Genomic DNA, 19,288 nt, shown 5'->3' on the forward strand with positions numbered 1-19,288 from the left:
ATAGCAATCAAGAGCCGCTGGGGGCCGCTGTGGCCATAGACTTGCCTTTCTATGTCTCTGTGGCCGCGGCTGAGGAAAGTCTAGCCTTCACATTTCCTGTTTCTGCTTTCCCCCATCATCCTCTGCGCCGCCTTCTCTTTCTCTCTCCCTTTGCCGCCATTGTGATCGCTGCCGGGTAGCGCTTGGCCATGGTAAGTGAATCCATTGTAATCCTTTGTCGGGGCCGCTACTTGGACCTCCGTTCCTCATTCTTGGCCGTCTTGGGGCTTCCTGCGAATGAGCCCGAGTAAAATTAGGGAGCTGGAACGGGCCTTGTAAAGGCCGGGAGCCCCTTCGTTGGCGTCTCCCCTCCTGCCTAGAATATGCAGGAATAGATTACGGGCCTGCGCGAAAGAGCCACCCCAGTGGGTTTCTAAACTGGACTCTTCCCCATTTCATTATGATTTATTGTATTTTTACCCCACGGGAGCTCAGTGCAACATACATGCTGTCGCTTTCCCATTTTTTTTTAACTTCACGACAACCCTGCGAGGTAGGAGATTGAAAGGGAATAGCTGGCCCAGTGAGCTTTGCGCCCGAGTGGGGATTTGAACCCAGCTCTCAAAGGCCTTAGTGCTGTAGTTGCTTCATCGCGCTGACTCTTTGGGGTGTGAGGTTTGAATGCATGTCCCAAAGGGATAACATTGCCATCACTGAATACAGTTTCCCAACCTCAAGTCCCCAGATGATGATGAAGAAGAAGAATTACAGCTCCCATCAATCCAATATGGCCAGTAGTTGTGGATGATGGGAGTTATGGCTCAACATTTGAGAACCCGAGGCTGAGAGAGGCTGCTTATGGCCTGATTGACCTAGGCCATAACTGGACCGAAGGTTTATCCCAGGATCATCCCGGGTTCGTCCCTGCCTGTGGCACTTAGATGAACAGGTTTGACCCCAGGACAATCCTGGGATAAACCTTAGGTCTAGCTATGGCCCCAGACTGGAATGGATAATGTGAAAGGTTTATAGAGGGTAATTCTCTCCAAAGTCCCTACTCTACAGTGTGGTGTAGTGGCTAAAGTGTTGGACTGAGAGTTGGGAGATCTGGGTTCTAGTCCCCACTCGGCCATGGAAACCCACTGGGTGACTTTGGGCCAGTCACAGACTCAGCCCAACCTACCTCACAGGGTTGTTGTTGTGAAGATAGAAATGGAGAGGAGGAGGAGGATTATGTCTACTGCCTTGGGTTCTGTGGAGGAAAAATGGTGTGATATAAATGCAATAAAATAATAAATAATGAAGGCCTTAGATTCCTGACCGCTGTGAACTCAGCGTAACAAGCACAGTTCATTTCCCCTACCCTCGCAAGGTCTTGGCCAAACGTTACACAGCCTCATCTGGGAGTGTAACAAAGAGATGGATTTAATTCTGGTTGTGGCACTTCAGATCGTGTGTGTTGTATGTCTACTGCCTTGGGTTCTGTGGAGGAAAAATGGTGTGATATAAATGCAATAAAATAATAAATAATGAAGGCCTTAGATTCCTGACCGCTGTGAACTCAGCGTAACAAGCACAGTTCATTTCCCCTACCCTCGCAAGGTCTTGGCCAAACGTTACACAGCCTCATCTGGGAGTGTAACAAAGAGATGGATTTAATTCTGTTTGTGGCACTTCAGATCGTGTGTGTTGGAGTGGGCAGACTGGCAAGCTTTAATGCTTGTCCATAAAAAACAAAAACCTTCCTTCTCCCTCCACCCCCTTTGTAGAAACAGTGAGCCTGTTCAGATGACACACTAAGCCATGGTTAGGCTGCAAACACTTTTGCAGCAAATGGTTAGCAAGTGCTTTTAAACGGTGCTTATGTAGCCACCATGGTTAGGAACGGTTCACATGACATGCTCTCTGCCATGGTTTGTATGACACACTAAGCCATGATGTTTAGCTCAAAGTACTTAACCACTGTGGCTTAGCGTGTCATCTGAACAGGGGCTAAGTATGTCAGGAAAAAGGGTTCTAGCTTAGCCATGATCATTTTCTGTGTAGAGGGAATATTTTGGAGGAGCATTCAGTCATATAAGTCCCCACCAGCAGCCTGAAAGTGGCACAGCTCATACCCAGTTTTACCACCTCAGGATGTGCTCGGGGTAAGTCGGCAACAGCACCTTAGAGACTACTTCAAAATGCAGGTGTGGGATACCTGTTTGTGAATATTTCCCCTGTGACAAATTCCTTTTATTTTCAAAACAAAAAAATTAGGCCCTTGGGGAGAGGAGGACAGTAATTAACACAGACTCTCATAGAAGTCCTAACACATGGCAGGTTTGGTTTTTACCCTTCAGAAATGTGGTTCAGTAAATCCGGAGTGAAATGGTGTCTTGCCTGTGCAGCTTTGCCAATTTGTTTTTTCCTGCTTCTCTTCTTTTCCCACCCCTTTGGAAATGTGCTAAACCAGCTGTCATGTACTCCGGAAACTGCACCAGAATCTCTTTCCTACCTCACAGGATCTGGCCACATTCCTATATAACACACGGGCTGGGCAAAAGATCATGGCACACAATTGATCAGTCACTGACTGTGTTGAAAGACACCATGACATTTTTGGATGTTCAGCCATGCCTAAAGTCTCTTTCTCCATCATCTTTTTATGACTGTCACTGGGTTCGGTTTTAAAATGCCTTCCTTCTCTCCCTTCCCAACCTACCAGTCTTCCCACAAGACATTCAAGATCAAGCGGTTCCTTGCTAAGAAGCAGAAACAGAACCGGCCTATTCCACAGTGGATCCGCATGAAAACTGGCAATAAGATCAGGTAAGGGCATTGCCTGCTTCTCAAGGGTTAGCGGCCACACGCAGGCCCACTGTGTGAGGAATATTCATCTTGGGTGTTGGCGTTGTGGGGAGATTTCAATAATTGGGGTTAGAGTTATGGCAGATGCTTCACCACTGAAGTCTGGCCGCTTCTAAAGTCAGGAAAAGCACCTGGAATTGCAAATGGTCTCCATTTCCATCCCACTGTGGCTCTGAAAGTTCCCATCATGTGGGAGTTGGAAACTGGGGTCCCACTGTGGCATTTCAATCCCTTGGGCTAGTCAAGGTGCTTACTTATGGATGGGAAATATCCACTCTGGGATCATCATCTCTCTTTTCGGAGATGCTGAATCGAGAATTTATTTGCATACTTTGTTAATGCTTTTAAAGGCAAAATCCAGTCCTATGTGAGCTTCTACAGTGCCATGTTCCTTTCTTTGCTATGAGCACAGTATTGATTCTCCCTAATCACACTGAAGGTGGGGATGCTATCCCATGTCCATGAAAATAGCAGCCATACGTTTCCCAGTGATTAAATTGGGATGTTCACTTTTCATTCTCTTCAATGTTTGCTTGATGGTGGCCTAACTATGGCCTGGTTCACACATAACAGCAACCCAGAATATGGGTTATCATTGAATTGCATGTTATGTGGAAACCCTGCACTATGGTTTAATTCTGGGTGGTTAGTTCTGAACAACCCAACAACATGGGATCACTTTCTGGCTTGTTTGTGGTTAACAGCCCGGAGTTAAACCATAGTGCACACAATGGCAATCCATAATTCAACTCTGGGTTATCGTTATGTGCGAACCAGGCCTAACGTTGGTTGAACTTGCCGTTTATGTCCTTTGTTTGCTTTCTGACCTGTACACAAGCCTCCTAGCCTTGAAGACATCCATTGACAGACCCCAAAACAGCATCTCCCCTTGTTCCCTCCATATATTTCAGGCAACAACTCCCAGAATTCCTGACCATTGGCCATACTGGCTGAGGCTGATAGGATCTGAAGTTAAAAAGAATATTTGGAGGGCACAAGGTTGGGGAAGGCTGTCCTAAAAATATGCCTTCCAAGAGGATCCATTCTTACTGTTTCCCCCCAGATCTCCCTTCTATTGTGCGTTGACTTGCCACTCCTCTTCCGCCTTCTATTTCTTCACATCTCCTGTCTGGAGTCCTGTGAGAATGCTGTCTTCCTTATGTTTATCCACTAGCAAAGGGTCATAATTTGGCTGTAGTTTTGGGGATGTTCAGCTTTGTTTCCTGTGTCGGCTCTGCAAAGGTGACTTTTCCAGGCAACGAAAGGATTTCCCAAAGCAGGCTGCAATTACAGTGTTTCATTCTGTGGGAGCACTGCCATGTCCCTGCTGAGAGCAACTCTGTTAACTGAGGATTTGATCTCTCCTCTGTGCTGGTGAAATCATTTCCCTTTAGCAGTGACAAGTGTTGCGAGAAAAACCTTGGAAGAGCATGAAGGCTTTTTAGTGGGTGGAATTTTCTTGCGAAAAAGACATGAATGTGTGTTTGACTGGGGAATAACAGGGCACCTTCAGTTAGGCCAAATTCTGCCTATAAAACATCATCCAAACTTTTCAATTTCTCAGCTCAGTCACAGGCAATTTAAAAGCAGAGTTTAGCTTGTGCAATGATTTAAGGGAGTTTTTCTGCCGAAACACAAGCCATGGGGACTCTTCATTGGCCAGCAGTATTGACTGATATCTCCATCAGCTCCTCTTTGGTAATAGTGAGGCAGGGACAAAAAAAAAAAAAGGAAGAGATCCAGAGTGTGTGACTATTGAGATAGATTTTTATGCACAATACATTTCTGGGACCTGAATAATTTTTGGCCCTGTTAATTAGGAAATGTGGTTTTTACCTCTCACTAGATTTTAAACGTGTAGGATTTTTCTAAAAAGAAATCAATGCATTTAATCAATACGTTAATCAACCAAAGCTTTAGTTGAATAACCAATGGGAGCCATTTGACAAGGCTGAGAGTCATGAGCCTCCTTGTAGGGGAGGGGATATTTTTGGTGCTGAGATGAGCAATGAATAATAAGTAACAGCTTTTGGTTATTCAAGTTGAAAGTTCTCACAACTTCCTTCATCGTTAAAGCCATATTCTTAAACGTTAGTTAGTGCACAGGATTTTATTTTTTTTCTTTTCAGCCCAGTGGGCATTTGGGGATTTTCAACCTTCAGAATTCTTGGAAACGTTTCATCTCATTAATATACGCTGCAGTGTTCATGTGTACTGAAGTGAGGGAGGGGGGGAGTGCAAATGGATGTGGGAAAACCACACTTCTTCTGCCAGCAGCTGTGGAGCCCTTTGTGAAGACGGCCACGCGCAAATTACAAGCGGGGTAGCTAGTTCACTCGCTCACTATTTTTAGTCTGCTGGAGACACAGGGCTGTGTCTTGCCTACTAATTGCATCCCTTTTGTTCTAGGTACAACTCCAAAAGGAGGCACTGGAGGAGGACCAAGCTGGGACTGTAAAGCTAAGCAGCTACAACCCCATTGACGTGTCTACCCTGCGTCAAGCTCTCAAGCCCCAGAATGGCCCCTTCCGATCAACCTGCCACAGCTCTATTTTCAGGGCTGAGTCCTGTCATGTGTCGTGAAGTTTTTTCTTTCCTAAAACCTTCGTTTTCACATGAGAGTTTCTGAAAGAATTAAAACTGAATAATGGAGACCTTTGTGCTCATGTTTAGTGTCCTTTAGTTCTGAATTCTGGCTGCCAGCGGAGAGAGGCTCATTAATAAATATGAGATTGAACATAGTCTAGCGAATTAGCGACTTCTCGTTGGATTCACTATTTACACTTGCTATACCAGTATGGGGGGAGTTGGCGACGGTACAAAAGATTTAACGGCTATGAAATTGGCATCTATTCCATGGAAGGCTGGAAACTCCCAGCTGTGTTTTCATGGGCTGAAACAAGCTGGCAAAAAAGCATAGTGTCATCAGGTAGTAAGAAACATGGTTCTCCAAGGCCGGGAAGGCACTTTCTCAAGGTGATGTTGGGCTTGGCTAAGGAACATCCAAGCAGAGGCTGAGAATAAAGGGGATAAAGGATACAGAGAGATAGGACAGAGAACCTAAAAAAAAGGAGCAATAAAGGACCATGGTAGAAAAAATTTGGAGAAACCATGAAAGGGTAGCATACTCTCACAGGCTTATACTGTTAGAAGGACAAATTGTCAATATTCAGTTCACTTCGCCCTTTATAAATTATATACAGGAGGCTTAAAATATTTTTATTATTATTTTTTGGTGAAGTTTGCTGTGATGATGCTTGTAGAAGGAAGATTAACCCCCTGCTTTTTTTTTTAAAAAAATGCAAACTTGCCCTTCGCAGCAGCAGCTGCCTTATACCAACTCAGACTGCCCCCAGTATTGTACTGTGATGGACAGTGGTTCCATAAGATCTCAGGCAGAGCTTCCTTTCCCATCAGCTGCTAGCTCCATTTAAGAGGTGGAATGGATTGACAGCTGGGGCCTTTTGCCTGCAAGGCGAGTAAAACCCCTCTCTCAAAATCCTTGCTAGGAGAATCAAAGAGAAGGAAAATATTGCTAGCAGCAGCTGAGAAAGGGGATCGTCTGTAAATCATACTAGAATACTGAGTAACATACACTAAAAAATACTCCAAATTACAATGCTGAGGGTTTGCAGGCTTCCCAGTTCATTTCAGTGGGGAAAATGCATTCCTAGCGTCACCCTATCCACACAAGTCAGGGTCTTCACAGACACCGGATCTTCCGTATTCTATAAAAGGGCTATGAGGATCTTCCGTATTCTATAAGAGGGCTATGATGTTCCTCGGTGGTATTTCTGATGCTAACATAATATGCAAATCCTAACCCCTTTAACAAAGTCTACAGGAGTATTGCAAATGACAGAGCATCCTTCCCTGACCTTGGTGCCCTGTAGATAGTTTGAACCACAACTCCCAGGATTCCTAACCATTGGTCATGCTGGCTGGAGCTAATGGCTGTTGAAATCCTAAACCTCTGGGGGACACTTGAGTTGGGGAAAGCTGGGGTAAAGTGTTTGCTCAGGTATTCTGTGTATAGCTATCGAGTTCCCAGTCTCCCTTTTCATTCTACCTGGATTGACAAAATTGCCAGGCTTATGGTGTATTTCTCAGAGTTTGCATTTGTAGGAGAAGAGAACAATTAATAATAGTCTGGCTGAATTGGAGAGAATAACCTATAAATCGCTCGGAGGGTTATTGAGACATCTCTTGCCCTACTATTAAGCAGACTAAACAATGTACATCATGCTGTTGTACAATGAAATAAGTTTTCTGGTTTCTGTAGAAGTTGTAAAGGTTGTGCGTCAATAATGCAAGGGGATTAACTAGATCAGGAAAGCAATAACAGTAACAAAGGAGCCAAAACACAGGAGCTGAGAGAGGCACCGTGGAAGAACCCCAGCAGTCAAACCAGATGGACCAGAAATTGTTTTGCAAATTCTGCCATATACTTAGTACGTGCTAATATATCTGTGAAATCATGACAGAACGAGGGGCAGGCTAGTGAAAAATCAAAAACTAATGTGCACTTGAAACTGATCCACTTGGGGATAAATAATCTGCTCCTTCAAGTGCAGGCATACACAAAACCACAAATTTAAACCAGTTTGAAGCCTATGCTTGGGTGACCATATGAAAAGGAGGACAGGGCTCCTGTATTGTTAATAGTTGCATAGAAAAGGGAATTTCAGCAGGTGTCGTTTGTATATAAGGAGAACCTGGTGAAATTCCCTCCTCATCACAACAGTTAAAGCTGCAGGAGCTATACTAGAGTGACCAGATTTAAAAGAGGTCAGGGCTGGAGCAGGTATAAGGAGCTGTTGCAGAGACATCTGTGTGAGTTTCTGCCAGGTCTCATGAGAGCCAGAAAGAAGAGCAGCTGTGAGACTGAGAAGCCAAGCGTGGAGCCTCGTTTGGAGGAAAGAGCTGAAAGCTGAGTATCACTTGGGGGCCGTAGTTTCAACACAGAGTAGCTGCTGGACCAAACTGAAGACTGCAGGGGGAAGCAAGGTGAACAGCCTTGAAGGTTCCCAGTGGAAGACTTGCCTTTCAAACCCTCATTGTTAGGCCTGGGAGTTAACTGGGGTAGACCTTGGTAGGAGAATTGGCTTACATTTAGTTATTTATTGATTTTATTGCATTTATATACTGCCCCATAGCTGAAGCTCTCTGAGCGGTTTACAGAAGTTAAAAATGACATTAAAAACAAGTATACAAAATTTTAAACCAGCAAGAACATAAAAACAATATCCTTTTTAAAACCACTATTCTGGGGTCAAGTAAGGGCAAACAAACTAAGCATATGATGTTAACTGCCTGGGAAAAGAGAAACGTCTTGACCTGGCGCCGAAAAGATAACGTTGGCACCAGGCAAGCCTCATTGGGGAGATCATTCCATAATTGGGGGGCCACCACTGAAAAGGCCCTCTCCCTTGTTGCCATCCTCTGAGCTTCCCTCGGAGTAGGCACTCGGAGGAGGACCTTAGATGTTGCATGTAGTGTACGGGTAGGTTCATGTCAGGAGAGGCGTTGCATCAGGCATGGTGCTCCCAAGCCGTGTAAGGCTTTATAGGTTAAAACCAGCACCTTGAATTGGGCTCGGAAATGTATAGACAGCCAATGCAAGCAGGCCAGAATCAGTCTTTTATGTTTGAACCTTCTGGTTCCGGTTATCAATCTGGCCGCTGCATTTTGCACGAGCTGCAGCTTCCGAACCGTTTTCAAAGGCAGCCCCACGTAGAGCGTGTTGCAGTAATCTAATTTGGAGGTTACCAGAGCATGGACAACTCTGACTTCTAACACCTGACTGGTGGTAACAGAAGCAATTACAGAAGCCCTGTTTTTTTTTAACGGCAGAGAAACCTTTGTAAAGCAGCAGCAATCTTAAATAATTTTCCTTTCTTAAAATGCTACATATTTTCATTTACTTTCCTTATACCTGTAATTTATTCATTTTTCTTCTCACGTCTAATAATCAGCTACTTTAGGGTAAAAGTTATATTAATAAAGGGGTGTTGTTTTATGGTGGCAGCGGAAGTGAAGGGAGGGATTGATTGCCCAAGGATAAGCGGTGATCTTTCATAAGAGGTTGCTATTGTAATAGGAATGCCTCAATAAGAAGAGATGTTTTCCACATTTGGTTAATGGTGGGATTGCTGTCTGGGTGTGCTGTTTTTTCCTGTGATTTGAAAAGCCCTCTCCACAGCAGCAAACATCTGCCAATATTGCAACATACCTCTTTTTCCTCTCCTGTACACCTTTTGTTAAGCTGACCACTTCCCCTTCAAGGGCTTATGTTCTTAGGGTCTCTTTAAAACAGTCACAAATGGCCATGCATATCAGAAAGCTCAGAGAGCAAATCTTTATGTTCTGTTCTGGTAGCAGATGGTTGGAAGACAAAGAACTTCACTTCCATACAGTTATTTTTCAAAGATTTTTATTTTAAATTGAGGATGCTCCTATAGTTCAGAGGGCTGTACATCTTTTCTTCTCAATGAGTCATACTGAAATAATTTTCACTTGCAGTTAGCCTAGTCAGAACAAGTTGATTTTTTTCACAATTCCAAAGGAGTGTAGATTCCTAGTAAGGATTAATTATATGTCAACCATGGTTTGTCCAAAGCATATATTTTCCTGCCATGGGTCAATCAACATTCAGAGATTCTTCAAGTTCTCCCAGGCCAAAGTACTTTCTCACACCACTCGCTACCTGATCCTTCCAACTGGAGACTGAACGAGGGGTCTTCTGCTTGTAAAGCGTCTGTTCTACCTGATGGAGGATATAATAGATGGTCTATTGGTGAGGCGGAGGATTAGCTCAGTGGCAGAGCACCTGCTTTGCATGCAAAAGGTCTGAGGTTCAATCCCTGGTGTCTCCAGGTAGGACTGAAAATCCCGGAGAGTCATTGCTAGTGAGTGTTGACAAGGTTCTTAATATACCACCTGAGCACTGGCTAACTTCTGGTGGACTTGTTGCAGATTCTTGCAAGTAATACTTTAACTCAGGGATGGGCAACTTCTGGCCCTTCCAGATTTATTGCCCTGTAACTCTCGGATTCCTCACTATTGTAGGGTGACGATATGAAAAGGAGGACAGGGCTCCTGTATCTTTAACGGAATTTCAGCCGGTGTTATTTGTATATTATTTATTTATTTATTTATTTATTACATTTCTATACTGCCCAATAGCCAGAGCTCTCTGGGCGGTTCACAAAAACACACACACACAGCTGTGCATCACCTTTGTCTTTAAAAGCAGGAGGACAATGGGAGGATGCAGCTCTTCTTATCGCTCTGGCACCAGAAAACTTCTACTCTGCAGCCTTTACATGCACAATGGACCATTGCAAACCTCAAAAAAGAAAGGTTCTCTTCAACTCTTAAGGAGGGTGTGGCAAGACTTTGCTAGTGGTATTAATGTCATCTACTCTCAATCTCCAGTATATGGAGAACCTGGTGAAATTTCCTCTTCATCACAACAGTTAAAGCTGCAGATGCCCTGCCCTCTTTTAAATCTGGCCACTCTAGTATAGCTCCTGCACTTTTAACTGTTGTGATGAAGAGGGAATTATATACAAATGACACCTACTGAAATTCCCTAATGCAACTGTTAAAGATACAGGAGCCCTGTCCTCCTTTTCATATGGTCACCCTACACTATTGGCTATGCTGGCTAGAGCTGGTGACAGTTGTAGATCAAAAGACCTGGGGAGCCCTGCTTTAATAGGTACACTTTGGTCTAATCCTGCAAGGATTATGTCCTTATGTTCTCAAGCAAAATGGCATAGTCAGGGTTGCTCAAGACATTATGGGATCCCTTCTCTAAGTAGCCCCGGTCTGCACTCTTGCTTCGTTATTTTAGGGGGGGGGGATTCTGGATCATAGAGATTTTAGTAAAAAATATAGTCGCCTGTGCAAGATTGCAATAACCTCAACTCTGAATGAAAATGTGGGTATGGTTGGCAACATTTGAGAAAGAAAATACTGCTCCCACCACACTCCATCCTAGAGAAGTGATATTGGGCACAGAATTCTGCTCCCCTGAGAATGGCAACTTTACTTTAAAAAGCAATATCAAGTTTCTAGCCCATATGGCTCTAAACCTATATTTGACACTGTGTGCAGGTACTGTCTGCTGAATTCTCAGAAGCCAGACTAATGTGCATGGCTCATCACCACCCCGTAACCAAATCAGAATAAATTATACAAAACAAGAGGATATGCACTCCCTACCCCTGTGTGTGTGTAATTTACACAGGTTTCAGAAGTGGGGGTTTTTCTTGGTGCAGAATTTTAATTTCCTTTGGCACACTACATACTCCTTTTGGAGAGCAAAGGAACCCAGAAGAGTTTTCACAATTTTAGGCACTAAATCACACCAGTTCCATTTGTGTGTTTTCGCCATCCCACCTTTCTCTTGGAAACCAAACCCTCGGAGTTCTCATATCTGGGGCTGAAAGGCAAGCCTGGGCAGGTGTGCTGAAGCCAGCAATTTGGAGACAATCTCAGCATCTCATCGGCCACCTCTGGGGCTTCCTCCCCAGCCTTGCGTGATGGCTGCTATTATGATCCATCCCCAGGTAACGGGTCAAATGGCCTCAGCCACCCAGTCAACAACTACAACTGTTGGAAGAAGGCAATCGCTTGTCTGAGCATGCTCCTGAAATAAGACGGTCTGGGATTAGCTGCTCTCTGACTTGGTCTTCTGCCCCTGGCTTCCTTGCAGTCCCCCTTGAATGAGTTCATCCCGCCCCGTCTGGACGGAGCACAGTTGTTGTTTGTGTTACTGGCTCCGATCAGGGCCATGTCTTCTTCGCTAGCCCCCGAGAGCTCCTTCAACTCCCTGGGAGCGTCGGCCCGGAGGTACTGCCACGCTTTTCGGCCATTGTGGTCTCGCAGGCTCGTATTGGCCCCGTAGGCTCCCACCAGCACTTTGATGACCATTTGGTGGCCTTGCAGGGCCGCCAGGTGCAAAGGGGTCATTCTGCCGCTGGCCGTGAGCACGTCCACGTCTACCGGGTAGCCGATGTTCTCCGCAAAAGTGATCACCTGGATCAGGTCTTCGTGGCGGCCGTGTTTGGCTAACCAGTGGAGAACGGTGAAGCCGGTCACAAAATCTGTCCTGGAGAGCAGGCTGGGGTCTTTGGCAAGCAAGCGGAGGATGTTCTCGGCATCTCCTTGAGCCACAGTCAGCATCCACTCGTGCTCCAGTGGGTCCAGAGCCAAGGACAGGTCTTCAGAGTTCACATCCATGAGGCTGTCCAGATCGGGAAGAGGGGCAGCGATGCTTTCCCTTTGGGAAGCCACCAGCCAGGTGGGTCTGACTTGGCTGCTCTGCCGGAGGATCTCCTTCAGGCCTTTCCTCCGTGTGCTGCCCACGGAGAGCCGGGCTGTGTCCATTCCAGCCGCCCAATTTCCTGAACGCCTGCTGGACCTGCTCAGGCTCCTGTTGAAGTTGGACAACTGTCCCCGGCGCAAAACGATGCTCTCGGCCCTGATACTGGGGCTGGGAGATCGGCTGCCAAGAGCCATGTCAGCCTGGGAATTGCCTCCTCCCTGTACACATGGCTTCAAGTCCTCGGCCGCCCGCTGCCCTTCTTTCAAGCCCGCTGTCCTCTGCCACTCCGCCATGTTACCTCCTCCAGGGTCCAGCTTTCCCCAAAGGTCCATGGGGCTTCCTACCACACCTCTCATGGAGTCGTGGTCCGTTTCTCGCAGAACCGCATGTTCCATCTCTTGCTTTCCTCCTAGATAAGGAGGGAGCGCCCGCCAAGCTCTCAGAGCTGCAGCGCTTCCTGGTTCTGCAGGAATGCAAAGGGGAAGAAATTCTTGCTTTCGTTACTCGGAAAGGAAGAAAGCACTCTAGTTGTGAAATAGACCCTACGGGCGACAAGGGTCTGGCCAGAGGGTTAAAAAGCTCACTACAGCACTACGTTGCTTGTGTCAAACAGTAATTTTCTAAGTTTTTTTTAAATTTAAGGTACAATAAGACCTGTTTTTGCTGCAACAAAATAAGAAGGCTACCCCTCTGGGTCTTAATTTAAAATATTTTCAAACAGTGTCTGATGCTTTTATCTTTTCCCCGCCCTCTTGGGTTTTTAAATAAACTTTTGAAGGCACATACAGTTGCTTCTCCTTCATGCCCTCCCCACTGCATAGAACAAAGAGCTTGATTTGTGAATTCCTTCTTCTCCCAACATAGCAGCTTAGAAGAAGCTTAGAAGAACCTCCCACCCTAGAGGCATTCAAGAGGCATCTGGACAACCCTCTGTCAGGGATGCTTTAGGGTGGATTCCTGCATTGGGCAGGGGGTTGGACTCGATGGCCTTGTAGGCCCCTTCCAACTCTGCTGTTCTATGATTCTTTGAAAAGAAAAGAGAAGTTTCCTGGAAATATCTAGGGTGCTCAAGGTGCAGAAGCGGACAGGGCTCCTGCACCTTGAATAGTTGTCTCACATGGGGGATTTTAGCCAGTGCAGTTTGCGTGACAAGTTACACCTGCTGAAATCCCCCCTGCTACGAAAATATTAAAGGTTCAAGAGCCCTGTCCTCTTTTGCTTCTGGATACTCTAGAAATGTCACCCTCTGATAGGGTAGCTCTTCTTCCTGTCTCCTGACCCGTGAGGATGTTATTTCTGTTGTCCTTAAAACAGCCCTGCAAGGTAGGCTGGTTTAGTTGTTTTCACTTTAGAGATGGTAGCTTGAGAGGAAGTAGGATGACTGAGACTACTTGTGAGTAGCAGACAGCCAAAGTGCGGACTTCCCAGATGTCTTGCTTAGCCCTCTATGCTGCATCAATACAGCATATCAACACCCCAAACAGAAACTTTAGTTGTTCAGTTGTGAAAGAAATGCACTCTGCACCTGTTTGAGGGTATCACAACCTATGCTTCCTTATCCATCTACACATTAAGCCCCCCCCTCCAGTTTCAGAAAACACTTTTTAATCCTCTCTTGTGCTCTCGGTACGCATGTCTGAAAATTTGCGACAGCAGGGTAGAAGGTAGCAAAAATCTATGTTTTAAACAGAATCTACCTGCAACGTAGGAATTGCATGTGCATTAATAATGTGTAATAGCGCTTTGCACTTTTTAAAGTGTTTGAAATGTGTGGTGTGTGTGTGTTATAACAGCCTTCCCCAACTGAGGAATGTAAGAAGAGCCCTGTTGGATCAGATCGATGGTCCATCTAGGCCAGCACTCTGTTCACACAGTGGCCAGCCAGCTGCCCACAGGAAACTCACCAGCAGGAGCGACAGCACCCCCCTGCCCATGTTCCCCAGCAACTGGAGAACATAGGCATACTGCCTCTGATTCTGGACTTAGCACATAGCCATCAGGACTACTAGCCAAACAAATCTGAAAGGCACCAGGTTGGGGAAGGTTGTTTGGTAGAATCATAGGGTTGGAAGGGATCTGTGAGGTCAACTACTCCAGCCCCCTGTAGGATTGATTTGCAAAGATGGCACCCCTATCCAACCTCTGCTTAAATATTTCCAGAGAAGAAATGCATCTCCTGAGGCAGCCTCTTCCACTGCTGAACAGCCCATCCCATTATCTCAGCCTACCTTCACAACCACCCTGTAAGGTAGATTAGTATTAAGAATCCCCCCTTTCTTGCGAGACGGAGAGTGCTTTGCTCAAGGCTCCCCTGGCAAATTCAAGGCTCGGAAACGTTTCTTAATCACAGCTCATTCTCTGAGCCAAACCCCAGCTCTGAGAAGCTGGAAATGCAAGCATTGATTTAAGTGTGACATGTGTAAAACAAGCAACCACTCTCCAACCCTGATCTGCCGTGCCTGGAACTTCTTAACCCACACCTCAAGTTGATTCATGTTTTACTTGGTGCTAAAACAATCTTCCATTGTGCTGACCTTTTATTTATTTATTTTGCCTCCGAGGCTGCCCTTCCTGCGGGAATTTCCCTTCCTGCTGGGTTTTAACACATAAAAGCAGAATCTGAACAAGAAACCCATAAGTCCAGAATTGTTCCAAGTGAAGAATGAGCAAGCACCTTCAAAAGATACCCGGTCTTTTTCTTTTCTTTTTACCTTTCCAAATGCACCTTCCCGGTGGCGCGTGCCAATGTGACCCAGTGGCCTCGGCCTTCCTGGTCTGGAATCCACTCGGGCACCTTGCAAATCTCCAGCCGTCCTCGGGGCTCCTCCTCCCCTTCTGCAGCAGTGCGCCTTCCGTGTCTCAGTGCAGCCTCCAGCCGGCCCTACAAGTTCCTTTGTGCAAAGTTTGCCATGGGTGAGCTTCCAAGCGCAGCAGAAAAGCACTACCGTGACCTTTGCGCTCTCTCTCTCTCTTTCTCTTTTCCCTGGGAAAGATTAAGCCTCTGTGTGTGTGTTTTCATTTCTGCCCAACGTGCAGTAGCGACGACGAGGCTCAGCACGCAGCCGGGGATCTTAGAAGCGATGTGACAAGTGGTACTGTGGTGCTTGCAGCGACAAACCTTCCCCTTCGATGGAGCTGCACAGATCAAGGGATGATGGCCCCAAAAGAACCCCCCCCCCCGAAGAACCAGTTAGGCTGGGCATTTACATGGCACCAGTTGCCTATAGACTCCACCCTTAAGCCATGTGGAGGAACAGCCATGCTTGGGGGAGATGTGAAATAGAGGCATTAAAGAGAGCTACCCCAATAATAATAATAATAATAATAATAATAATAATAATAATAATAATAATAATAATAAACAATACAACTTACTATTGTGTTTATTATTTATAATATAATGATCCAAAACATGTTACACACTTAATTTTATTTATTTATTACATTTTTATACTGCCCAATAGCCGAAGCTCTCTGGGCGGTTCACAAAACCTCAGTAGCTTCACAACAACTCTGTAAGGTAGGCCAGTGTTATCACTCATATCCTGGGCAACTCATATCATGGGCAACCAGGATGATCAGGGGTCTGGAAACAAAGCCCTATGAAGAGAGACTGAAAGAACTGGGCATGTTTGGCCTGGAGAAGAGAAGATTGAGGGGAGACATGAGAGCACTCTTCAAATACTTAAAAGGTTGTCACACAGAGGAGGGCCAGGATCTCTTCTCGATCCTCCCAGAGTGCAGGACACGGAATAACGGGCTCAAGTTAAAGGAAGCCAGATTCCAGCTGGACATCAGGAAAAACTTCCTGACTGTTAGAGCAGTACAACAATGGAACCAGTTACCTAGGGAGGTTGTGGGCTCTTCCACACTAGAGACCTTCAAGAGGCAGCTGGACAACCATCTGTCAGGGATGGTTTAGGGTGGATTCCTGCATTGAGCAGGGGGTTGGACTAGATGGCCTTATAGGCCCCTTCCAACTCTGCTATTCTATGATTCTATGATATTGTGTGTCAGGGAGATGAGGCTCAGACAGAGCAGTCTGCCTAAGGCCAAATTCTCAAGATTCGTGCTTCTTCATTTGTAGCTCAGTCTTTCAGCTGCTACTGAATGAAGACAAAGTAGCAAAAAGGAATTTAGGGACTCTGCCCCCTTCTCCCGCCTCCTCTTGTTTCTTGCATGCAAGAAACCAGAAGAGAAAGAATGGGGTGTGGCTGGGGCCTGCCAGATCCCCAGCAATTTTTTTTTAAAAAAAATGATGACAGGTCTTACAGAGAATTGGTCACACTTCCTCAAAACTGCAACTGTCAAGTTCCTGTTAGAAGCAGACGCTGTTAAAAACATTTTTTCTTTGGCGCCTAGCTGTGCACTTTCCTTGCACAGCAAATTAACCTGCACTTAGATCTCAGGAATAATAATAATAATAATAATAATAATAATAATAATAATAATAATAATAATAATACTTACCTGCCTCTCCCTCTGGATCGAGGCGGGGCAGAACACAAATGCAACATCATACAACTAATTAAAACATTTTAAACCAATACATCACTCAAAGCAGCACATCATTAAAAGGCAAATTTAAAATTCAATTGGGTAGGCCTTCCGGAAGAGATCAGTCCTTATGGCTTTCTTAAATTCCGGAAGACTATTAAGTTGACGAATCTCTCCCAGCAAGCCATTCCACACACTGGAAGCAGCAGAAGAAAAGGTTCTCTGGGGAATGTTTTTGTTGGCTGGAGTAAATTCTTCCCAGAGGACCTGAGTGTGTGGGGTGGATTGTATGGGAGAAGGCGATCCCACAGGTAGCCTGGACCCAACCATGTAGGGCTTTAAAGGTGATAACCAACACTTTAAACTTTGCCCGGAAACTAATTGGCAGGCAGTGAAGAGATTTTAAGACTGGTGTAATGTGGTCACTCCTAGGTGTACCAGTGACCAGCCTGGCTGCCATATTTTGAACTAGTTGAAGTTTCCAGACTAGGCACAAAGGTAACCCTATGTATAGCGCATTGCAGAAGTCGAGCCTCAAAGTTACCAGCGCGTGCACGACCATCTTTATGTCTTCCGACTCTAGGAAGGGGCGCAGCTGTGATTTGGGCCAGGACTCAAGCCAGGAACAAATGAACCTAGTATAGAAGACAGTGTGCCCCCTGAGCAACTGCAGAGTGCATTATTTCTCGCCACTGAAAATGAATAGCATTTCTGTTTGGAATGTAGTTTAAATGCTTAGGTAGTCCCCTAAGCATTTGAAGCAGATCAATGTCGCAATGTTAAGACAATGAACATGGGAGCATTTCTCAGCCTAGCACCTGTAAATATGGACAAAGTAAGAGCAGCAAACCTTACAGGGCTGCTGTACGAATGATTGAACTCATGTAGATGGAGTCTAGGGCAGTGGTCAACAGAGCATGCCCATATCTGTCTACTCAGAAGTTGGTCCCATTGAGCTGAAGGGGCCATACTCTCAGCTACGTCAGTACAGGTTTGCAGCTTAATAGACCAAGCAGCAGACCACTGGTTTAAATCCCACCTTCCGTGGCAGCATCAGAAAAAAAATGGGCTTGGGGCAGGCAGAAAAGAGGCAAAGTGCATGACATGGAGAATAACCATATGTTCCAGCCATCTGAATTATATTTTCGCTGATTGATGAACTTTCGCGTAAGTTTACTTGGGATTGCGTAGGATACAGTGATCAATGCTGACTCAGAAAAGCACTCAGAGTGTTGACTTTGTTTCAAGTAGCCACAGGGGCTCCAGCAATGGGTGGGGGCAAGTTATTTGGCAGGGGATCTCTCCTGTGTTATGCTTTGAGAGCCACCTTTGCTCACCTCTTCCTTTATCTTATTATCAGGTCACTTATTAAAGTAAGCTTCTGTTCTCTTAGCCTCCTCTCACCCCACTTCTTCTGCATCACCAAGATGGAATAAGAATACAGGCCTACCTTAAAGGGTTGTTGTACGGATTGATGGGGTATTATACTGTCAAGTGATTCAAACATTCTAAATATTTATCTTTATTTCCCCCCCCCCCAGTTTTTAAAATATACATACATGGATTTGTATACAGCCATATCAATGAATACATATGATATGCATCTATATGCAAATAGGTGACCATATGAAAAGGAGGACAGGGCTCCTGTATCTTTAACAGTTGTATTGAAAAGGGAATTTCAGCAGGTGTCATTTGTATATATGGAGAACCTGGTGAAATTCCCTCTTCATCACAACAGTTAAAGCTGCAGGAGCCATACTAGAGTGACCAGATTTAAAAGACGGCGGGGCACCTGCAGCTTTAACTGGTGTGATGAAGAGGGAATTTCACCAGGTTCCCCATATATATACCAATGACACCTGCTGAAATTTCCTTTTCAATTCAACTGTTAAAGATACAGGAGCCCTGTCCTTCTTTTCATAGGGTCACCCTAAATAAACTTTCTATCAATTATACAAAGGCTTCAACATAAGTGAACCAAGTATCCAAATAAGTATCCATTTGACGGTAGCATCTTTATGCCACCTGTTTGAATATTGCAAGCATTGTAAGCGCCTCAACCCATTGCATTATAGGAGGTGAGCCTTTATCCTTCCAATGTAATATCAGTCTTTTTAGCTGTCAAACCGGCATGGAGAATCCATTTATGCTAACTATTCCTTAATTTTGAGGAAGCAGGTAGATAATTTTTTAAAAAGCATGTACATCTGCAAATATTAAACACTGTTCCAGTACAAATTCATCCATATAATAACCTCCTCCCAAAAAGAAGCAACTACTGGACATTGCCAAAACATATGTTTAAAAGAGGCGTTAGCTGCACTGCACTGCCAGCAAATAGCCAAATTAGAACCTTATATTTATTTTATTTACAATTATATTTTAGGGGTGGAATATATATTCTAAGCCTAATTTATAACAAAGGGCTGTATGGAAGCTTAGGAGTTAATTGGCTTTGTGCTGGCAAATCTTTTCCATAGGCACTCTGTCCTATGGCTCACTCCATCAAATGCAAGTGAAATTCTAATTTCTTTCACCAGTCTCTTGTGTTGTGGTAAAGTCCGGGTGATTACAAGCAGCAGAGCCAAAGAACTAGTTAATCATTACCTATGGCTTCTGTTCTTT

General features: G+C 45.0%; 2 protein-coding genes and 1 non-coding gene across 3 annotated transcripts; 2 read left to right on the forward strand and 1 right to left on the reverse strand.

The window, feature by feature from the left end:
* The first annotated feature begins 97 nt into the window (after positions 1–97).
* RPL39 (ribosomal protein L39) lies at positions 98–5,481 on the forward strand. The gene is made up of 3 exons (XM_063141982.1): positions 98–191; positions 2,687–2,790; positions 5,239–5,481. The coding sequence occupies exons 1-3, from the start codon at positions 189–191 to the stop codon at positions 5,285–5,287; spliced, it is 156 nt and encodes a 51-aa protein (XP_062998052.1). The 5' UTR covers positions 98–188; the 3' UTR covers positions 5,288–5,481.
* LOC134409418 (small nucleolar RNA SNORA69) lies at positions 4,103–4,234 on the forward strand. Its single transcript, XR_010026179.1, has one exon. It is a non-coding gene; the product is annotated as a small nucleolar RNA SNORA69 (small nucleolar RNA).
* Positions 5,482–11,216: 5,735 nt separating the features above from the next.
* SOWAHD (sosondowah ankyrin repeat domain family member D) lies at positions 11,217–12,370 on the reverse strand. The gene has a single exon (XM_063141780.1). The coding sequence runs from the start codon at positions 12,355–12,357 to the stop codon at positions 11,443–11,445; it is 915 nt and encodes a 304-aa protein (XP_062997850.1). The 5' UTR covers positions 12,358–12,370; the 3' UTR covers positions 11,217–11,442.
* Between the last annotated feature and the right edge of the window lie 6,918 nt (positions 12,371–19,288).

Source organism: Elgaria multicarinata, chromosome 15, assembly GCF_023053635.1.
Source record: "Elgaria multicarinata webbii isolate HBS135686 ecotype San Diego chromosome 15, rElgMul1.1.pri, whole genome shotgun sequence".
NCBI classification, from domain to species: domain Eukaryota; kingdom Metazoa; phylum Chordata; class Lepidosauria; order Squamata; family Anguidae; genus Elgaria; species Elgaria multicarinata.

Excerpts from the sequence above, each read along its gene's own strand:
- RPL39 (XM_063141982.1), top strand. Across the intron at positions 2,791-5,238 it reads AAAACTGGCAATAAGATCAG|GTACAACTCCAAAAGGAGGC; the intron begins GTAAGGGCATTG and ends CTTTTGTTCTAG.
- SOWAHD (XM_063141780.1), bottom strand. The coding sequence starts at position 12,357 with ATGGCTCTTGGCAGCCGATCTCCCAGCCCCAGTATCAGGGCCGAGAGC.